The 21,822-nt window shown below is 43.7% G+C and overlaps 1 protein-coding gene across 2 annotated transcripts in view; it reads right to left on the minus strand.

Moving 5' to 3' along the window:
- Nucleotides 1-958: 958 nt before the first annotated feature.
- Nucleotides 959-21,822, minus strand: part of FRS3 (fibroblast growth factor receptor substrate 3) — a 76,737-nt gene continuing 55,873 nt past the window's right edge. For both annotated transcript variants that reach the window (XM_075333734.1, XM_075333735.1), the window contains exon 7: nt 959-2,232. In XM_075333734.1, coding sequence (XP_075189849.1) covers nt 1,243-2,232 — 990 coding nt within the window. In that variant the 3' untranslated portion in view covers nt 959-1,242. The remainder of the gene's footprint in view (nt 2,233-21,822) is intronic.

The following is a 21,822-nucleotide window of genomic DNA, read 5'->3' on the forward strand; positions in this document are numbered from 1 at the left end:
ACAGCAGCGCTGAATCAGTGCACAGAACAAGAGCTCGCTTTTACTACAAGGAGGGGGGAGGGTTGCAAGATCCTGCTCTATATGCCAAGATGCCACCACTAAGATTTTCGGAAGGACTTTTGCTAAAAAGTCGCAACGGGGCACGATTTTCTAACAAAAGTAATGCCTGAAATTCCTGGTGGTGGGATCTTGGCATATAGAGCGGGATATCACAACCTTCTGTGGCTGGGATTCCACAGCTCAGAACTTCGGGCCTGACGTTTACAACAAAGTCGCATCCATTGGGGGGGAGGGGAGGGGGAGGGGAAACAGGTTAACTTATGACTGCTTATACTTCGAAAATTCATCAACTAACCAAGTATGGTTAGATCATCAATGTAACAACTTTAGATTATTTTTATGATGTAGATCTGCAAAGGGTGCCGGATTAAAGGAAAGTATCTGCAATCTGATATTTTCATCTTGGCACAGGTAGCAACATTTGGCACTTTTCATTCAAGTAGATGCATAAAATATTGGGCTTGTCTATTCCTTATATGTATCTTTCAGTCTTTGAAATGAGTTAGTTTTCTCCAAGCCCCTTATATCTTTAAATAAAATGTTTATATATTCATATATGTTTTTCCATAAAGGCCCATCAATTTCTTAGATTAGCACTTAAGAGTCTGCTAAAAAAAAAAATTGCAATAAAAGGGCATATATATATATATTTTTTTTTTTTCTCTGTAACATGGCAATGTTCTGACGGTATCAGAAGAGGTACAAAGTTCAAAACCAGTAACGCACATTGGTCAAGAAAAGTGACCTTAAGTATCTGCTCAGAAGCAGTGCTTAAGTATGGAGGGCACAATAAGGCATGGAATGGTTATACAAAAATAAATAGAAATAAAAATAAGTTAACTTAATAAATTAATCTGAAATGGAAAACATTATTTACAAAAGCAACAGTAGTAACAAAAAAAAAAAAAAAGAAAGAAAAAAAAGAAAACAAAAAGCAAATTTCATCAAGGTGCCAACTCAGGTTTTGGCACAAAAAAAACAAACAAAAAAACACCCACCCAGTATTCTCTTTAGCAGCTACTTTTGTTTTTAATCATCCCATCCTCGTAAGTTAGCCTTCACATTCTACGTAGTTTAAGAGTTTGCACTGCTGAGGGCAAAAGTGAAAATCAAAAAAGCCAAAGAGCAGTAGAGATGGCTTTTAAAGCAGATCAAAAAAGATTGGGTACGAACAAGCAGCTTTTACAGAGGAAGGTCCGTGCTGTTGTGTCGGGTTTTTCTAGAGGTGCCGTCATCACGGGGCATAGCTCTTTGAAGGCTGGACATCGCAGCTGTCTTTTTAAGGTCAATGACCGCATAAGAGTCTGCTCGGTGCTGTGGGTGATTGGGAGCAGGCGTACAGGTGATCTGAGGAATCGGTCTTCCTTTTCCTTCATTTTTTCCATCTAGCTCCACTTGAATGTAGTTGAGTTGCCTCTGCTCTGTGCGTGGCCTTCTGAAGTCAAAGTTGAACACATTGGGAGGGCAGCTTCTCAGTGGCTGGCAGTCTGGTCGATGATGATGGTGATGCCCTCCACATGCATTAATACTCTCAGCATTTATGTAGTTTTGCACTGGGTCATCATGGTATCCATTAAGAGATGGTGTCATTGCGTCAGTGGAATCATCTTCATCCTCTTCCTCCTCATCGTCATCGTGTTGCAGGGACTGACACTCCCAAACAGGAGGCAGAGGGGGTAGGTTCTCGTAGTGTAACATTGCCGTCCTGCGGTGTGAACAACTGCTGTATGGCAGCCCCTCAGTTGATAATTTGAGACTCCTGCTTGCAGTACCCCTTCGCATAGCAATACTTCCTGATGGTACCAAGCCGTTTATATTTTCATAGGCACACTTGTGTGAACCCCACTGTTCCTTACACTCATTATTGTTGTTATGTGGAGGTAAGTGCTCTCTCTCTCCAGCACACACATGGCCTTGACAATCCCTATGGTGCCGGCAAAAGCTCTCTCCTCTCAAAGGCATTCGTCTGTAGGCTGGTGCTGGACCAAGTACAAATTTTACTTCACCAGGTTGAAGAAAGACTTGTGGATTCCGTTCCTCCATTGAACATCCAGGCCCTAATACATGCCTTGGTGGATCATGGTACGGTGCACGTGCTTCAGGCAGGGAGTGCATGCAATGGCGACCACCCATTTCCTCTTCCCCACTGGCCGTATTTACATAAGTATGAGACTGAAAGAAAAAAAAAAAAAAATAGAAAGAATGACAAAATATCCACAATAGTACAATGCAAGTACAATATCTTGACAAACAGAAGCCTGCAGGTTATTCTTCTAGTTGTTATTCTATAGTGCTGAAAAAATTGGAAATGTGAGTGATTAGCTGGGTCTAAAGACTGAACACTTGGTGATCACTGCTAGTAAAGTTTTTATATGCTGGTCTAACATACTGTATATTAAAAAGGTTTTGCTTTTTTTCCCCCACCAAAAATAGAAACCATGTCTGTCCATGGGCTGCTAGCGTTACAGCAACACAAAGGGCACCTTCTGTTGCCAAATGATTATGGCAACGTATGTACAGCAACGTGCCATAACTAAAGGCATGCTCTGATGTACGGGCACTTTTACAGTTGGGTGTTAAGGACTGGACTAAAAACATTGGTTTTCTTTTATCCAGTTATAATGTGGTGTTCACCCCAACCCCTTCACCCCCGGGCGTTTTTCCCCCTCTTTCTTCCAAGAGCCGTAACTTTATGTTTCCGTCAATCTTCCAATATGAGGGCTTGTTTTTGCGGGACGAGTTGTACTTTTAAATGAAACCATAAGTTTTACCATATAGTGTACTGGAAAACAGCAAAAAAAATTCAAGTGTGGAAAAACTGCAAAAAAAAGTGCGATTGCACAATAGTTTTCGGGATATTTTATTCACAGTGTTCACTATATGGTAAAACTGATGTGTTGCTGTGATGCCTATACTTTTATCTAAGGAGTTAAAAAAAAATTCAGAAGTTTATCCAAAAAAAAGTGACGCACATGTTGAGCCATATTCCGTGACCTGTAGCGTTCTCATTTTTCTGGATCTATGGCTCAGTGACTGCTTATTTTTTGCATCTTGAGCTGACTTTTTAACATTACCATTTTTGCGCAGATGCTACGTTTTGATCGCCTGTTATTGCATTTTGCGCAAAATTTAATTTTGCTGTTGGAATTGTTTTGCTGCTACAGCGTTTACCGATCAGATTAATTGATTTTTAGATTTTGATAGATCGGGCATTTCTGAACGTGGTGATACCAAATGTGTGTATTTTTTTTTTAACCCTTTAATTTTCAATGGGGCGAATGGGGGGGGGGGGGTTGAAGTTTGTTGTTTCTTTTTTAATTTTTTAAAACTTTAAGTTTTATTTTACTAGGTCCCTTAGGGGACTATAACGATCAGTAATCGGATCGCTCTTCCATTTCTCCAGATCATAGCTATACAGCGGAGATCTGCAGATATGCTGTTTTACTCTCTCACTGACGGCATTGAGAGAAAGTGACTCACGATAGCTACAGGCGTCATCACATGACCCTGTGCTACCATGGCAACCATCGGAAGTCACATGATCACGTCACGTGACTTCCGATGGGGGCGGGTAAGTTATCGTTATGGCTGTGCGCATACACATCTCGCTGCCAGATTTTGGCAGCGAGATATAAGGGGTTAATAGTTGCGGGTGGAACACAATTCCACTCACGACTAGCAGGCACACGTCAGCTTTTGAAATCAGCTATGTGTGCGGATCGCCGCAGACTGCCAGCAGCAGCCCGCGGGGATTAACTTCACACGATCCATGACGTACCCAGCACTTCATGGGTCATAAAGGGGTTAAAAGACAGTCCGTCACTTTATGAGCATTTCTTCCTTCGCCTTCTTCCAAGAGCCATATCTAATTTTTTGGGGCAATAACCTTATGGAGGCTTGTCTTTTTGAAATAAGCTGTGGTTTAGAACCATTAATTTTACCATAAAGTGTTCCCAAAAAAAATTTGCCATATTTTTTGGGGGGATAAAGAGAAGTGGCAACACTATTCTGCAGGTCAGTATGATTTATAGGGACACCAAATTTATATAGCATTTTTATTAATTTAGTGGCTTTAGAACATAAAATTCTAAAATATGTAAATAAATAAAAATGAAATGCATATAGATTTCCAATACCTCGCCAATGGAGCTGCATGAGAGGTTGTTTTTTGTGTGAAGAGCTGTAGTTTTTATTGGTACCATTTTAGGCTATGTGCTCACGTTGCGTAATTTCATGCGTTTACGCTGCGTATTGCACTACAACATAAACACATGCGTCCTGCGTCCCCAGGACAATCTATGAAGATTGTGCATAATCCATCTGCACGTTGCTTTTGCGAGCGCAGCGATTTGGATGTTGAAATTTTTATCCAATCGCTGCACTCAAAAAACTAAAACTAACACTAACATCACTTATTTTGTGCACTTTGGATGCTGACCCCACTCTGTCTATGGGAGAGGCAGCATCCAGAGCGCATGAAATCGGCATCTATTCTGCAGACACACTGCATCCATTACGCAGTGTTTCTGCAGCGATTTGAAGCATACATGCACTGCCAAATTGCTGCAGATCTTTCAGTATGGACTCTACGCAACCTGCGCACATAGCCTTAGGGCGTTTGTGTTTTCAATCCTTTGTGGAGGGACTGGCATCGATTGGAACACAGTAAGACCACGTGTACAGGTTGAGTATTTGGTGAGTTTTTTACCTCATTATTTGTAGCCAAAACCAGGAGTGCCTAAAAAATCCAGAAGTGGTGCCCATGTTTCTATTACACTTTTATTCTGATTGTACCACTGTTGGCAGTTATGACATTGGCCCCACAGACCCCTAATCTCACGGTGATTAAGTCTTTGCGGGATTACATGAAAAGACAGGAGGATTTGCTGAACTTTACATCTACAGAAGATCTGTGGTTTGTTCTCCACCATGCTTTGTACACCTTTGCTGCCAAGCTCATCTAATGGAATTTAAGTGAGGCAGAAATTCATAATTTATTCAATCTACCCATCTTGACAAATGCCCTGGGCCGGATGGATTCAGCCCGGCACTCTATAAATGTTTCAGGACCCAATTGGCTCCATTGATGGCAAAAACATTTAAATCGTTGGACAATGATGTAATGTTTTGCTCCACAATCCTTAGAAGCACAAATTAGTGTGATTCCTAAGCCAGGAAAAGATCTTTCACTGGCTGCGAACTATAGACCGATCTCATTACTAAACCTGGATATCAAGCTATTTTCAAAACTATTGGCAGATAAATTGGCCTCTCTGCTTTCCTCCATTATTAACACAGACCAGGTGGACTTTGTCAAGGGCCGTGAGGCAAAAGACAATACTACCAAGACATGGTTTCCTATTTATAAAGCGAAAGCTAGATCCATCCCCCTTGGTCTATTGTCTGTAGACGCACAGAAAACCTTTGATAGGGTCCACAGGGGAATTATGAGGGAAGCTTTGGGTTAAATAGGCATTGGGCCTCGGTTTAAGCAAAAATTATTTTCTTTATATTCTGATCCCATGGCAGGAGTTAGGGTTAATGGCACTTTGTCCTCTTTCCTTGCCATTCGAAATAGGACCAGACAGGGGTGACCCCTCTCTCCCCTACTGTACATCCTAATAATGGAGCACTTGGCCATAGCCATTACAAATAATGACAGTATCGACGGGATTAGGATTGGGTCCGTAAATTATAAAGCAGCCCTATATGTGGATGACCTCCTTTTATATATTTCACAGCCACAGATATCCATACTCTCCTTAATGAAAGAATTTGAGAAGCTCAATCATCTTAGTAATTTCAAAGTAAATTACTTCAAATCTGAGGCCCTAAATATATCATTCCTACAGGAAGTCAATGATATGTCCAACTTCCCTTTCAGGTGGAAGTCTGATGCTGTAAAACACCTTGGAGAACTTCTCCCTATTGATTTGGCTAAACTGTTTGCTCTCAATTTTCAGACTCTCCTAGACAGGACACTTCAAGTTACCACAGGACCCAAGGTCTTTAAGTTATCCTGGTTTGGTAGGATAAACACAAGTAAAATTTATATTTTTGCCCTGCTTTTTATACATCTTCCAAACCATCCTTATCTCCCCTCCAAACAGCTTTTTCTGTAAGCTCCATACTGCATTGATTTGGTTTGTATGGGGCGGGGTTAGACCGAGAATTGGCCTGAGCACTTTAACCCCTTCAGCCCCCGGGCACTTTTCGTTTTTGCATTTTTGTTTTTTGCTCCTTTTCTTCCGAGAGCCGTAACTTTTTTATTATTCCGTCAATCTTGCCATATGAGGGCTTGTTTTTTGCGGGACGAGTTGTACTTTTAAATGAAACCATAGGTATTACCATATATTGTACTGGAAAACAGCAAAAAAATTCCAAGTGTGGAAAAACTGCAAAAAAAGTGATCGCACAATAGTTTTTGGGATGTTTTATTCAAAGTGTTCACTATATGATAAACTGATGTATCTATGTGATGCCTCAGGTCGGTGCGAGTTTGTAGACACCAAACATGTATAGGTTTACTTGTATCTAAGGGGTTAAAAAAAATTCACAAGTTTGTCCAATAAAAGTGGCGCACGTTTTGCGCCATTTTCCGAAACACGTAGCGTTATTTTTTGGGATCTATGGCTCAGTGATGGCTTATTTTTTGCGTCTCGAGCTGACGTTTATAATGGTACCATTTTTGCGCAGATGCTACGTTTTGATCGCCTGTTATTGCATTTTGCGTAAAACTTGCGGCGACCAAAAAACGTAATTTTGGCGTTTGGTAAACGGCGTAGTGGCAAAAAAATTCCAATCAGATTAATTGATTTTATATTTTGATAGATCGGGCATTTCTGAACGCGGCGATACCAAATATGTGTATATTTATTTATTTTTTAACCCTTTAATTTTCAATGGGGGGTAAAGGGGGGTGATTTGAACTTTCAGGTTTTTTTTTATTTTTTAAAACTTTTTTTTTAATTTTACTAGTCCCCCTAGGGGGCTATAGCGATCAGCAATCCGATCGCTATTATCTATCTGCTGATCACAGCAATACAGCTGTAAACAGCAGATTCAGTCACTTTGTTTTGCCCTCTGCTCTCGGCCGAGGGAAAACGAAAGTGAAACATCATAGCTGCAGGCGTCATCACATGACCCTGTGCTACGATGGCAACCACCGATAGTCACGTGATAACACACGTGACTTCCGGTGGGGGCGGCGGTAAGTAAAAAACATGGCCGCGCGCATTTAGATCTTGCTGCCAGACTTTGGCAGTAAGATTTAAGGGGTTAATGGCCGCGGGTGGAAGCGATTCCACCCGCGGCTAGCAGGCACACATGTCAGCTGTTGAAAACAGCTGATGTGTGCCGATCCACGCCGCCTGCCCGCGGCAGGGCTTAACGGGACACGATCCTAGACGGATAGATCCGTCCAAGGTCGTGAAGGGGTTAATCCTTCCAAATCTATGGACGGAGCAGACTTCCCCAACTTTAAAATATACTTACAAGTTTCTTTCTTGTTCGCTTTTTGGATTGGCATTTCCAGGCCAACAACAAATAGTGTGTGCGGATTGAACAGGAAGGGCTCTGCGTCCCCTTAAAAACACATCCCCCAAATAATATCAATGAATTTGTCTTTAGTGGGTTACCTCTCAGAGTTTACCAAAAAAAAAAAAAAAAAAAACACCTTAGAAGTATGGCAAACACTTCTTGGAAATTGTTCTCCTTTTAGGACACGTAGCCCACCCTCACTCCACTATTCTCAAATTCATCAGTCCAGGATTTCTGTGTGAGGTTTTTCTCAGCTGGCGAGCAGTGGAGGATTTCCGACTGGGGCAAATACTCCATGATGCCAAGTTACCTGCATTTAACATACTACAGGCACAGTCCCCATCCGGGAATTTTATGTGGTTAGAAAATTTTCAATTACAGTCAGTCATTCTTATCTTCTCAGGAGTCGAACTATCTAGCTATGACTGCACTTACTTTTGAAAAAGTATTTTTCAAAAGGACTCTACCAGAACATGCAATTTCCTTACTATATAGTGGCTTAATCAGACAGGGGATCTGTGAAAAACGAAGCTTTCAACTTAATTGGGAACAGGAACTGTAAGAGGTAATTTCTTCAGTCAACTGGGAGAAAAGCTTCCTCTTAAGGCTGGGGCCACACGGGCACTACTGCGATCCCCTCGCATGGCACTCGGCTCGTGCTGGCAGTACAGCAGAGCCGAGTGTCATGCCTGTGTCCTTGCAACTGAGGTCCGTTCGTGCGAGCAGACCTCAGCTGCGGGGGGCGGGCCGGCACTCAGGAGGGGAGGGAGGGATTTATCTCCCTCTCTCCTGTGTAGCCGGGTATTGCCATTCTCGCACTGCACTAGCAGTACACCGGTGTACCGCGAGTGCAGTGCGATTTTTCTCTCGCCCCATTCACTTGAATGGGTGCGAGAGAAAGAGACTCAGCTTACAATCGCAGCATGCTGCGATTGTTTTCTCAGTCCGATTAGGGCTGAGAAAATAATCGCCCATGTGTGCTGACACACAGGCTAGAATTGGTCCGAGGGGAATGCGATGTTTTATCGCACTCCACTCGCACCGATTTTCTCGCCGTGTGGCTTAGCCCTTACTCATGAGCTAGCAGTTCCTTGCTCTGCACAGGGGAAGAATTACAAAATTTTGACAAGATGGTATTACCAATAAAAGCTACCCTACATGCTATTTTTCCAGTTCTTTCAGACACATGCTGGCATTGTAATCTTGAAAATGGTACCATGTTGCATATCTGGTGGGAGTGTGATAAGATTAAAGCTCTTCAGGGAAGGAGTGTTTGCGAATTATCACTTAATTACTGGAAAGAATACTGGAGGGCAGCCCTTGGATTGCACTTCTCTCCATTTCGCCTCATTCAATAAAATTTCACAAACGGGATATGCTCTGCTTCTGCCCGACAGCTGCATGCTCTATGACTCCCAGTTACTGGAAATTAACTCATTGATAGGACTTAGACCAAATGTTTAGCTGAGGACAGGAAGGGGTGCTATTCAATGTATGTCATCTGGGAGTGCGGGCATATTGACAAATTTTGAAAGAAAGCCCTGGGACTTCTACAGTCATGGCCAAAAGTTTTGAGAATGCTACAAATATTAATTTTTACAAAGTCTACTGCTTAAGTTTTTCTAATGGCAATTTGCATATACTCCAGAATGTCATAAAGAGTGATCAGCTTAACAGCAATTACTTGCAAAGTCAATATTGGCTAAGAAAATGAACTTTAACCCCCAAAACACATTTCAACATCATTGCATTCCTGCCTTAAAAGGAGCAGCTAACATTGTATTAGTGATTGTTCCATTAACACAGGTGTGGGTGTTGATGAGGACAGGGCTGGCGATCAGTCATGATTAAGTAAGAATGACACCACTGGACACTTTAAAAGGAGGCTGGTGCTTGGTATCATTGTTTCTCTTCATTTAACCATGGTTATCGCTAAAGAAACACGTGCAGCCATCATTGCTCTGCACAAAAATGGCCTAACAGGGAAGAGTATCACAGCTACAAAGATTGCACCTCAGTCAACAATCTATCGCATCATCAAGAACTTCAAGGAGAGAGCTTCCATTGTTGCCAAAAAGGCTCCAGGGCGCCCAAGAAGGACCAGCAAACGCCAGGACCGTATCTTAAAACTGTTTCAGCTGCGGGATAGGACTACCAGCAGTGCCAAGCTAGCTCAGCAATGGCAGCAGGCTGGTGTGAGTGCTTCTGCACGCACTGTGAGGCGGAGACTGCTTGAGCAAGGCCTGGTTTCAAGGAGGGCAGCAAAGAAGCCACTTCTCTCCAGAAAAAAACATCAGGGACCGACTGATATTCTGCAAAAGGTACAGGCAGTGGACTGCTGAGGACTGGGGTAAAGTCATTTTCTCAGATGAATGCCCTTTTCGATTGTTTGGGACATCTGGAAAACAGCTTATTGGGAGAAGAAGAGGTGAGCGCTACCACCAGTCTTGTCTCATGCCAACTGTTAAGCATCCTGAAACGATTCATGTGTGGGATTGCTTCTCAGCCAAGGGAATCGGCTCACTCACAGTCTTGCCTAAAAACACAGCCATGAATAAAGAATGGTACCAGAATGTCCTCCAAGAGCAACTTCTCCCAACTGTCCAAGAGCAGTTTGGCGCCCAACAATCCCTTTTCCAGCATGATGGAGTACCTTGCCATAAAGCAAAAGTGATCACTAAATGGCTCATGGAACAAAACAGAGATTTTGGGTCCATGGCCTGGAAACGCCCCAGATCTTAATCCCATTGAGAACTTGTGGGCAATCATCAAGAGACGGGTGGACAAGCAAAAACCAACAAATTCTGGCAAAATGCAAGCATTGCTTATGCAAGAATGGACAGCTATCAGTCAGGATTTGATCCAGAAGTTGATTGAGAGCATGCCAGGGAGAATTGCAGAGGTCCTGAAGAAGGGTCAACACTGCAAATATTGACTTGCTGCATTAACTCATTCTAACTGTCAATATAACCTTTTGGTACTCATATATGATTGCAATTATATTTCTGTATGTGATGTAAACATCAAACAATTAAAAACCAGAGGGCAACAGATCATGTGAAAATATAATTTTCGTGTCATTCTCAAAACTTTTGGCCATGACTGTAGAACATGTGTACCATATTATTACCGTATTTGTTTAGTGAATTTGTGGGGAGGAGGGGGTAGATCCGGACTCCAACAGCCTTGGGTATTTCACGTATTCTTTACCAAGCAAGGAAACTATTGGCGTACCACTGCCTAGATTCCTCACCCCCGACTATAGTAGAGCTCAAAAATTAGATAAATAAATAAAGCACTTAGACTGGAAAGAGAAGTCTATAGTAAATTTTACAAGATTTGGCAGCCATGGATGGATGGATGCACCAGGTCTTCCCTCTGGTGTGTTAGTTCAGGATGGTATGCTGGATCGTCTGTTATTATGCCTGTAGTAACGGGAGTCATCTTTGAGATAGAGGTCTGGCTACATACGTCATTATGAACCACTGGAGGGCACTGGAAGGAGATATTGGGAGGAAGTAATTTCATGATCAGGAGAGAGAAGGACAAGTGGACATGGACAGGGAAATGCTATGTGACACGGCTGACAAAATGATTATTAAGCTGGACAGATGTACAGTCGCAAAACTTACAATTTTTAATTCTTTTTAAATTTAAAAAAAAACAAAAAAACTTATTGTTTAACTATTCCTTTTATGGAAAGCCAAAACAGTGACACAAATTCGTCCGGAGGGTGAATTTGTAATCCTGAACAATAGTGTGACATTTAGTTTATTATGCTATAAGTATATATGTGTCATGCAACGTCTATTTTTACTTCTTTACTTTCTCTGTACCCTTTGTCTTATGTTCAATAAAGACAAAAAAAATATTATATTAATAGAGATGACAGATTTTAATTATATAATATATATTTTATTTATTTATATTCATTCAACTCTGATCACTTCTAATAATGAGTGGTACTCTGAAATAGACAATATTTGCAGGATGGAGGAGCTTTCTGCCGAATGCGCTGGACTCACTGAAATTCACCAGATTATGGAGTGAATGGATATTATTCCAGGATTCCCCAAATATTCATAAACATTTTCAATAGGTTGTGGGATCGGTGTGCAGGCCCGGGTTGGTGTTGTGGCTTCCATGGCTTAATGCGAAAAATATGTCTTTACCTTCTCACTTATTCTTTGCTCCCTCCACCCCCTTTGGGTTTTTTTCTTCACTTTTCATCTCTCTTTTCTACTATATTGGGAAAACTTTTGGACTTAGAGTCCCTTTGTTAGTTTCTTATTATTGGGTAAGCCCAATATGTCCTCATTTGTTCATTTGGTTATAATTAAATTTGTTTCTCTGTCAAAGTGGCCCTTTAATAATTGGAGGAGTATCTTATTGGATTTTTTTTATTTTTTTTTAAAATGGTCCTTATGAAATAATTGTATTGCTGCATTACGATTCATTCTTCATTGTGTTTATGAATGTTTCAATAAAAATAGATTAAACATAATGGAATTTAAGTGGCTACCAGAAGTTGGCGGAATTTCGGTCTTCAATGCAGATGGTTACACAACACAGCATTTATCTGCCGGAAAAGATACAAGCTTCGTTCCCGAGCTTGCATCAAAGACGGCGAACCGACATATGACATAATAGTACCTCATGTAGGGAGGAGTTAATCCACCGATATACCCCCTGAGGATTTCCAGTGAAGAGTTATAACACAATGAGCTTCAGGCAATAAAAACCGGAGGATGGAGAAGAGTTAGCTCAGGGTATTGTAAGGAAATAGGAGAGTTCCAAGCCACAGAGTTAATTATTTTGAAGATCTGTTGCCAGAAAGGGAAGTCTCAGATCACATCTCTCCAAATATATATTAATCCTTTGGTTACATCTTTAGCACATACTGCGGAGGAAGCACTACATTTGTTTTCAATTAGTTGGGGTCAGGTGCCACCAGGAAGGTACTTGTATGAATTTTCTAGCAGACTTATGCAGCCAGAGGCAACATTCGGGGGTCTTCAAAATATATTTGTGTACTAGTGGGAAGAGCTGTTAAGGTCTCGATCCCATTCCTTGATTAACTAAGATACTATGGGTGGAGAGAGAGGTTATTTTTTTCCTAAGCAATAAAAACAGTTTTTTCTAGAACCAGGGGGGTCTATTATCTATTCTGTTTCCTAGCAGTGCCAACCGATGGGCCCACTTCACCATAGCTAAAGCACCACTCCAGTTTTGTTTTTTATTGGCATTCTAAATTTAAACCAAGTGCCCCCAGTATTATACTCACCTGCTGCTGTCTTCATTCTTTTTCAGTCTCTCTCTGGTACTGCAGCGCCATTTTGTGTCCGTAACTTCTGACTGGCCGGAGTCAAAAGTGATGTCCCAAGTGCTGAGTAACTCTAAGTGCCAGGACGAGGCTCTCAAAGTTACATTAATTTGTGACCTCCGGCGCACTCCATGAAACACTGGAACTGCCAGCAGGTCAAAAATCACAGGATACTGACCAGAGCAACACTGGAAACAGATGAAAATGGTGGCAGGTGAATGTAAGACAGGAGGCAGGGCACTCGCATTTAAAGCGCCACTCCAGCCGGGAAATAAACAAAAGACTGGAGTGGAGCTTTAATGTTGGACAGTTTAACATGAGGGCAAGAGAATAAAGTACTATTGGATTAAACTTGTCTTGTTAGATAAATAGTTCTAATAATGGGAGCAAGTGTTTTACAAGAAATTTCTGATGAAGATCGGCAATATTGTATTTGCATGAAAGAAGAGGGGAAGGGAGAGCAGTTATTTCTTATAAATGTTTTAACATCTTTAACCCATTAACCCCAAGCCAGTTTCCACCTTCGTGACCAGCTTCACTTTATGCGGTAACTCTGTAACGCTTAACTATTTCACAGTGATTCTGAGACGTTTTTCACCACACATCGGACTTCGTAGTAGTGGTAAATTTTGACTATAATTTGCATTATATATTATATATATATATATTTCATTCTAGACAAGATATTTTGCACATTTTTGAAGTTTGAATTGAATTTTCATGCCCGAAAACCAGGTAGCTATATCACACAAGATGGTTAATAAACAATTTACACATGTCTACTTTACATAAAGCTACATTTTGAAACAATGTCTCTTGTTAGGAAGTTAGAAGGATTAGAAGTTTATCAGCAATTTCTCATTTTTCTTACAAAATGTATAGTTTGTGACCACATCACTTTTGAAGTGACAGAGGCTTAGGTGACAGAAAATACCTTAAACCATTTTAAAAACTTATCCCCTCAAATTTACATTCAACAAGTTTATTAACCCTTTAGGTGCGTCACAGGAATTTTAAAGCAAATGTGGAAAAAAAATAAATACTTTTTCCCACAAAAATGTTGCTTTATCCCCAATTTTTCATGTTTATAAGAGTAACAAGGAGAAAATGGTCTCTACAATTTGTTGTGCGATTGTTCCCAAGTACAAAAGTGGAAAACTACTTTTTGGGAGTGTGACAGGGCTTGGAATGGAAGGAGCACTATTGGAATTTTAAGGCGCTATTTTGGCCGAAATACATAGCCATGCCATGTTCAAAGATATTCCGACATGCCAAAACAGAAGAAACCGCACAAAAGTGACCCTCATTTTGGATACTACAGCTCTCAAATTCATTTTTAGTATTAGTGAGTATTTTTAACCCACTGGCAATTCACAGAATTGTATAATATTTGGCTGAGTAAATGAAAATTAACATTTTTTCCACTATAATGTTGCTGTGGCCCTAAGTTTTTAATTTTCAAAAGGTATAAAATGGGGGGGGGGGAATACAATTTGTTGTGCAATTTCTTTTAAGTATGTCATTACCTCATATGTGGTTGAAAACTACTTTTGAGACACACTACACACTGTAAAGCTCAGACAGAAGGAGCGCCATATTAGAGTGCAGATTTTGCTTGAATTGTTTGGGGGTACCATGTCACATTGGCAGCCAGAAAAGTAGACGCCCACCACCACTAAAATGTTTTGGCCCCAAGTTTTTATTTTTTACAAGGGTTAATAAGAATAAGTGGACCATACAGTTTGTTATATAAATTTCTCCTGATTGTGCAAATACCCTACATGTAAAATCGGGAACTACTTTTGAAGCATAGTGCAAAGCTCAGAAGGGAAGGAGTGTTATGTTGGACCTCAGAATGTGCTGGAATGGTTTGCGGGTGCCATATCACATTGGCAGAGCCCCTGAAGTGTCAAAACAGCAGGAAGCCCCCAGAAGCGACCCCCTTTTATAAATTGTACCCCTCAATTAATTCATCTGTGAGTGCAGTGAGCATATTGAAACCACATGGTTTGGTCATCAAAACGAAAAACTAAGGTGTGAAACTTTTAATCCTTTAGGCTGCTTTACATGCTAGCGATGTCGCTGGTGAAAGCATCCGCCCCCGTCGGTTGTGCGTCACGGGCAGATCGCTGCCCGTGGCGCACAACATCGTTAGGACCAGTCACACGTACTTACCTGCCTAGCGATGTCGCTGTGGCCGGTGAACCGCCTCCTTTCTAAAGAGGGGGGGGGGCAGTTTGTGCGGCGTCACACGGCAGCCGTCCAATAGAAGCAGAGGGGCGGAGAGCAGCCGAAAGAAAGGGACACCCACCTTGTTGCGGGAGGACGCTGGTAAGGTGTTGTTCGTCGTTCCTTGGATGTCACACGTAGCGATGTGTGCTGCCTCAGGAACGACGAACAACCTGCATCCTGCAACAGCAACGATATTTAGGATTAGAACGATGTGTCAACGATCAACGATTAGGTGAGTATTTTTGATGGTTAGCGGTCGTTCGTGCGTTTCGTACGCAACGACATCGCTAACGAGGCCGGATGTGCATCACGAATTCCGTGATCCCAACCACATCTTGTTAGCGATGTCGTTGCGTGTAAAGCCCCATTTTGGGTTACTAGGCTCTACTAACTGCTATGAAATGATACCTTCAGAAAGTCGGCTGGGTCTGGTTTAAAAACAACCTTATCAAAACCTGGATAAAAAGGGGGCAGCCACTGACAAAAAATGGTTATCACTGACTCAACGGGCAGAAGTCAGAGCCCCCAAGAGCATGGTTTTCAAGGTATGATGATTTTTCTTACTATAGAGGACTCTAAAGCGGACACGTTGCGACATCGGGAACGACATAGTCGGGGTCACGTCGTTAGTGACGCACATCCGGCGCCGTTACGGACATCGCAGCGTGGAACGCAAATGAGCGACGATCAACGAGCACAAAAATGTCAAAAATCGTTGCTCGTTGTCACGTCGCTCATTTCCATAATATCGCTGCAGCGACAGGTACGATGTTGTTTGTAATTCCTGAGGCAGCACACATCGCTGTTTGTGTGACACCGCAGGAGCGACAAACATCTCCTTACCTGCCTCCACAGGAAAAGGAGGAAGGAAGGAGGTGGGCAGCATGTTCCGGTCGCTCATCTCCGCCCCTCCTTTTCTATTGGGCGGCAGTTCAGTGACGCTGCTGTGACACTGAACGAACTGCCCCCTTAGGAGGAAGGCGGATCGCCGGTCACAGCGACGTTGCAGGGCAGGTAAGTGTGTGACGCTGCCGTAGCGTAAATGTTCACTACGGCAGCAATCAACACATATCGGCCATACGACGGGGGTGGGCGCTATTGAGCTCGGCATCGCTAGCATCGGCTAGCGCTGTCGCAGTGTGTAAAACCTGCTTAAGGGTTCAGAACCAAGTTCAGATCCCAGGGAGGCACCCTAGGAATATGGACAATTATATACCTGTCACATGCCTTGATAAATCTAGCAACCCATCTGTTGCCTGCCAGGTCACCATTATATAATGTTCCTAAGGCTTCCTAAGGCTGATATCTGCACCCTGAGATTACTGGTGGATAACCCCACGTCTAACCCTTTTTGAAGGAATTCTAGGATGGACCCAACAGGAATCTAGTCACCTAATTGACTCCCATAATTCGACAGGAACTTCCTCCAGGTTCTACCACATAGCTTCACATCTTCGTTGTTACAAGTTTTCTATTCCTAAGCAAGGTAGACAAATTTGGGGAAAACACTTTCTAGATCAGAAGTGACCTTTCAAATTTCAGGCTGTCAAATATAGCTCCGCCAGTTGCAAATGCCAGAACGGACTCTGTCTGATAATATCTGGGATATATGGAAGAATTCATGGATCGGAGCCAGTCTCAACCATGAAAACAACGGCCTTTTGGGCCAGAACGAGGCTATCAGGTTTCCAGCAAATAAAATCGGAGTTGCTGAATCTCAGAGAAGACCTAAAAAGGACTGAAAATCAGAGAGACTATTTGTAAATTTTTTTTAGATTTTGAAACCAGTCCAATTCCTCCAGAATGGCACTGATTTTTGAAAACTCAAAGTTGCACTGTTCCATTGATCTGCCGACAACAACGAAATAGCCCAGGTGAGATTATTAGAGTGTCCTGTTCCTGAAGATGTGCCATAATTTCTGATATAATCTGAAAATTCTCAGAGCCATGGACAGACCGAAGGTCTGAAAATCTTTGACCTGGTTGTTTATAAGTAAGGCCACCCTCATATCTCTGATGTACTATATGGATCGGGACATAGTAATAAGCATCATTCAGATCTAACACGCTCATGTAACAGGCCGTAAACATGAGTATTATAGCGCATTTTATTGACTAAGTTTTGAAAGGTTAAAATATCGAGAACCTGGTCAACCTGTTTAAATTGATTATGGATCTGAAGGTGGGGGGGGGGGATAAAACCCCCTGATAAACCTGACAGTCCACCAAGCAACAAAGCTTCTGTTACTTATCAAACATATGATCTTTGTGAGGTCTCTTTAGCCCGCATCTTCTCCTCTGGAAGGGTCCTGTATATTCTGGGATGGACAAGTTAGAGAATCCCTTCTATACATTTCTGGCCTTGTTCAGAATGTTAACCAGAACAGGAGCAAAAAAAGTACTCACCATTGCACAGGATAGAGAATTATTTGGCCTCCAGACCCACCCAGAAGTGAAAAAAATATCACCTACAGGTCAGAAGTCCAGCATGCTCGCTGACAGAGCGTGACCCTTCACACGCGCATGCACAGTGCTGGCTTGATATTGCCGGCATGTTAGTCATCGGGGCGTGCCTCTACTCGTATAGTCGTGATTTGCCGATTCCAGCGCACTCGTCATCAGAGCACACCTCTACCAGAGCACACCTCTACCAGCATGCTCTGCATGTGCGTGGCCACAAACAACATGCTTGCTAGCAGACTCGCAGAAGATGCTGCCACCACCTTCCTTGCCAGCCAGAGGTCCCACTGCACCCGCTGCAGCGCTTCCAGGCCCCACCGTCATTGCCACTCACAATAGTGGAAGATACTGAGCAGACATCACTAGAAAGTCTGGGTAAGACAGAATCTTCACTGCTTCTTTTTGTGTAGGTTCCCTTCAAGGACAGGAAACCAACTGATGCGGGGGGAGAGGTGCCACCCTTTTATTAAGTAAGTTTCCTGTCCTTGTGGGGCGGATCCCTCTGTCATATGGTGCGGTCATGGGGAAAGGAAAAATACGTAATTACTGTGTTTTTTCTGAACCCATGACAGCACCACGAAAGGATCCGCCCTTCAAGGACAGGAAACCTCCAGAATAAAAAGGGGCGGCACCTCTCCCTGCATCAGTTGGTTACAGAGCATGAAAGGACCTCCGGAAGGAATCATGTTATAACATAACCCACCACGAACATATAACCACATGCAGCCAATACTGCCAATCTATCCACATGCAGGGAGGGAATATAAGGGTGCTGTCATGGGTTCAGAAAAAACACATTACCGGTAAGTAATTACGTATTTTTCCAGCACCCATGACAGCACCACGAGAGAATTACATAGACAAGGAACATCCTAAGGAGGGGGGAACCAAAGATTGCAGAACCGTTCTCCCAAGGTGAAGTCAGTAAGGAGAAGGCCAACCCATAGTGCATATAGTGAGTGGAAGGTGAAGACCCTGTGACCCCCTACAGAGCTGCGCAATGGTGACATACGATCCTGCTGCCCCGGAAGATGTCATACTTGTGTAGAGAGCTTTCATACCTGTCGGCACATACCTACCACTAGCCGAGTAGGCAAGCAGGTGGCTTCTCTGATCCATCCCACAAGCAGAGTTAGAAGATTTGAGCCCTTAGGTATTAGCCTAAAAGGAATACAAACCAGACCTGCCTCTTCTGCATACAAACTTACTATAAGGTAACTGGGAACATCCAGGCAGTGCCCACCTCCTCTTCCAGATCTTCCGGACTAATACTAAAGGACGGAAGAACAATCCCTTTAGATTTATGAAAAAGAAGAAGAAGTAGTATTAGGAGGCAAGCAGGGTCAGGTTTCAGGACCACTTTATTCTTGAAAGCTGAAAAACGGTGTAGCTAAGATAGGGCCTGGACGTCCTAACCTTACGTGCTGATGTTTAAGGTTGTCCAGAGATGCTTTCAGGGATGGATTATGAAGGGACATGGACTCTAAGGGTTCCATGGGGCTACGTCAGAGCAGCCAGGACGAATTTAAGATCCCATGGAGGCAAGGATATATTTATTGCTCATAGGTCTATACCATATCCCAATGAACCGGGAACCCAGCGATTTCCCACCAGGTTACAATCGTAGGAGGATGAAAGGGCGTATTCTGAACACTTATTGTACGTACTGAAAGACCCACTGTCAACCCCTTCCGGAAGAGCTCTAAGAATACCGCAATGGGTGCAGGTCCATCTGGGCTTGCCCATGGAATACAAAAATTTTGGCCAGGCTGTGGGTTTTTTTGTCTTTTTGTAATCGGCTTCCAGCCCTGTAGAAGAGTAGAGACTAGAACAAGAGAGAATACTCTGATTCTTAAGGTGGCCTTTCAAAAAAAATAAATAAATAAATAAATAAAGAAGGGAATTTTGTTTACTTACCGTAAATTCCTTTTCTTCTAGCTCCTATTGGGAGACCCAGACAATTGGGTGTATAGCTTCTGCCTCCGGAGGCCACACAAAGTATTACACTTTAAAAAGTGTAACCCCTCCCCTCTGCCTATACACCCTCCCGTCTATCACGGGCTCCTCAGTTTTGGTGCAAAAGCAGGAAGGAGGAAACTTATAAATTGGTCTAAGGTAAATTCAATCCGAAGGATGTTCGGAGAACTGAAAACCATGAACCAAAAGAAACGATTCAACATGAACAACATGTGTACACAAAAGAACAAACAGCCCGAAGGGAACAGGGGCGGGTGCTGGGTCTCCCAATAGGAGCTAGAAGAAAAGGAATTTACGGTAAGTAAACAAAATTCCCTTCTTCTTTGTCGCTCCATTGGGAGACCCAGACAATTGGGACGTCCAAAAGCAGTCCCTGGGTGGGTAAAAGAATACCTCAATAAAAAGAGCCGAAACGGCCTCCTCTTACAGGTGGACAACCGCCGCCTGAAGAACTCGCCTACCTAGACTGGCGTCTGCCGAAGCATAGGTATGCACCTGATAGTGTTTCGTGAAAGTGTGCAGACTAGACCAGGTAGCTGCCTGACACACCTGCTGAGCCGTAGCCCGGTGCCGCAATGCCCAGGACGCACCCACGGCTCTGGTAGAATGGGCTTTCAGCCCCAAAAGAAGCGGAAGCCCAGAAGAACGGTAGGCTTCAAGAATCGGTTCCTTGATCCACCGAGCCAAGGTTGACTTGGAAGCCTGCGAACCCTTATGCTGGCCAGCGACAAGGACAAAGAGCGCATCAGAACGGCGCAAGAGCGCCGTGCGAGCCACGTAGAACCGGAGTGCTCTCACCAGATCTAATGAGTGCAAATCCTTTTCACATTGGTGAACCGGATTAGGGCAAAATGAAGGTAAGGAGATATCCTGATTGAGATGAAAAGGAGATACCACCTTAGGGAGAAATTCCGGAACAGGACGCAGAACCACGTTATCCTGGTGAAAAACCAGGAAGGGGGCTTTGCATGACAGCGCTGCCAGCTCCGACACTCTACGGAGCGATGTAACTGCCACTAGAAATGCTACCTTCTGCGAAAGACGTGATAAAGAGACATCCCGCAGCGGCTCGAAAGGTGGTTTCTGAAGAGCCGTTAGCACCTTGTTAAGGTCCCAGGGTTCCAGCGGACGCTTGTAAGGTGGGACTATGTGGCAAACTCCCTGCAGGAACTAGCGGACCTGCGGAAGCCTGGCTAGACGCTCTTGAAAAAATACGGATAGCGCCGATACTTGTCCCTTGAGAGAGCCGAGAGACAAACCCTTGTCCATTCCGGATTGAAGGAATGAAAGAAAAGTGGGTAAGGCAAAAGGCCAGGGAGCAAAACCATTATCAGAGCACCAGGATAAGAAGATCCTCCAAGACCTGTGATAGATCTTGGCGGACGTTGGTTTCCTGGCCTGTCTCATGGTGGCAATGACATCTTGAGATAACCCTGAGGACGCTAGGAGCCAGGACTCAATGGCCACACAGTCAGGTTGAGGGCCACAGAATTCAGATGGAAAAACGGCCCTTGTGACAGCAAGTCTGGACGGTCTGGGAGCGCCCACGGTTGACCCACCGTGAGATGCCACAGATCCGGGTACCACGACCGCCTCGGCCAATCTGGAGCGACGAGAATGGTGCGACGACAGTCGGACCTGATTTTGCGCAGCACTCTGGGCAGCATCGCCAGAGGGGGAAATACATAAGGCAGTCGAAACTGCGACCAATCCTGAACTAATGCGTCCGCCGCCAGAGCTCTGTGATCTTGAGACCGTGCCATGAATGCCGGGACTTTGTTGTTGTGCCGTGACGCCATGAGATCGACGTCCGGCGTACCCCAGCGGCGACAGATCTCTCGAAACACGTCTGGGTGAAGAGACCATTCCCCCGCATCCATGCCCTGACGACTGAGAAAGTCTGCTTCCCAGTTTTCTACGGCCGGGATGTGAACTGCGGAGATGGTGGAGGCTGTGGTCTCCGCCCACAGCAGAATCCGCCGGACTTCCTGGAAGGCTTGACGGCTGCGTGTGCCGCCCTGGTGGGTGATGTACGCTACCGCCGTGGCGTTGTCCGACTGTATGCGGATCTGCCTGCCCTCCAGCCACCGATGGAACGCCTTTAGGGCTAGATATACTGCCCTTATCTCCAGAACATTGATCTGAAGGGAGGACTCTGTCGGAGTCCAGGTTCCCTGAGCCCTGTGGTGGAGAAAAACCGCTCCCCACCCTGACAGACTCGCGTCCGTCGT

This window comes from Anomaloglossus baeobatrachus, chromosome 2, assembly GCF_048569485.1.
Source record: "Anomaloglossus baeobatrachus isolate aAnoBae1 chromosome 2, aAnoBae1.hap1, whole genome shotgun sequence".
Classification (NCBI taxonomy): domain Eukaryota; kingdom Metazoa; phylum Chordata; class Amphibia; order Anura; family Aromobatidae; genus Anomaloglossus; species Anomaloglossus baeobatrachus.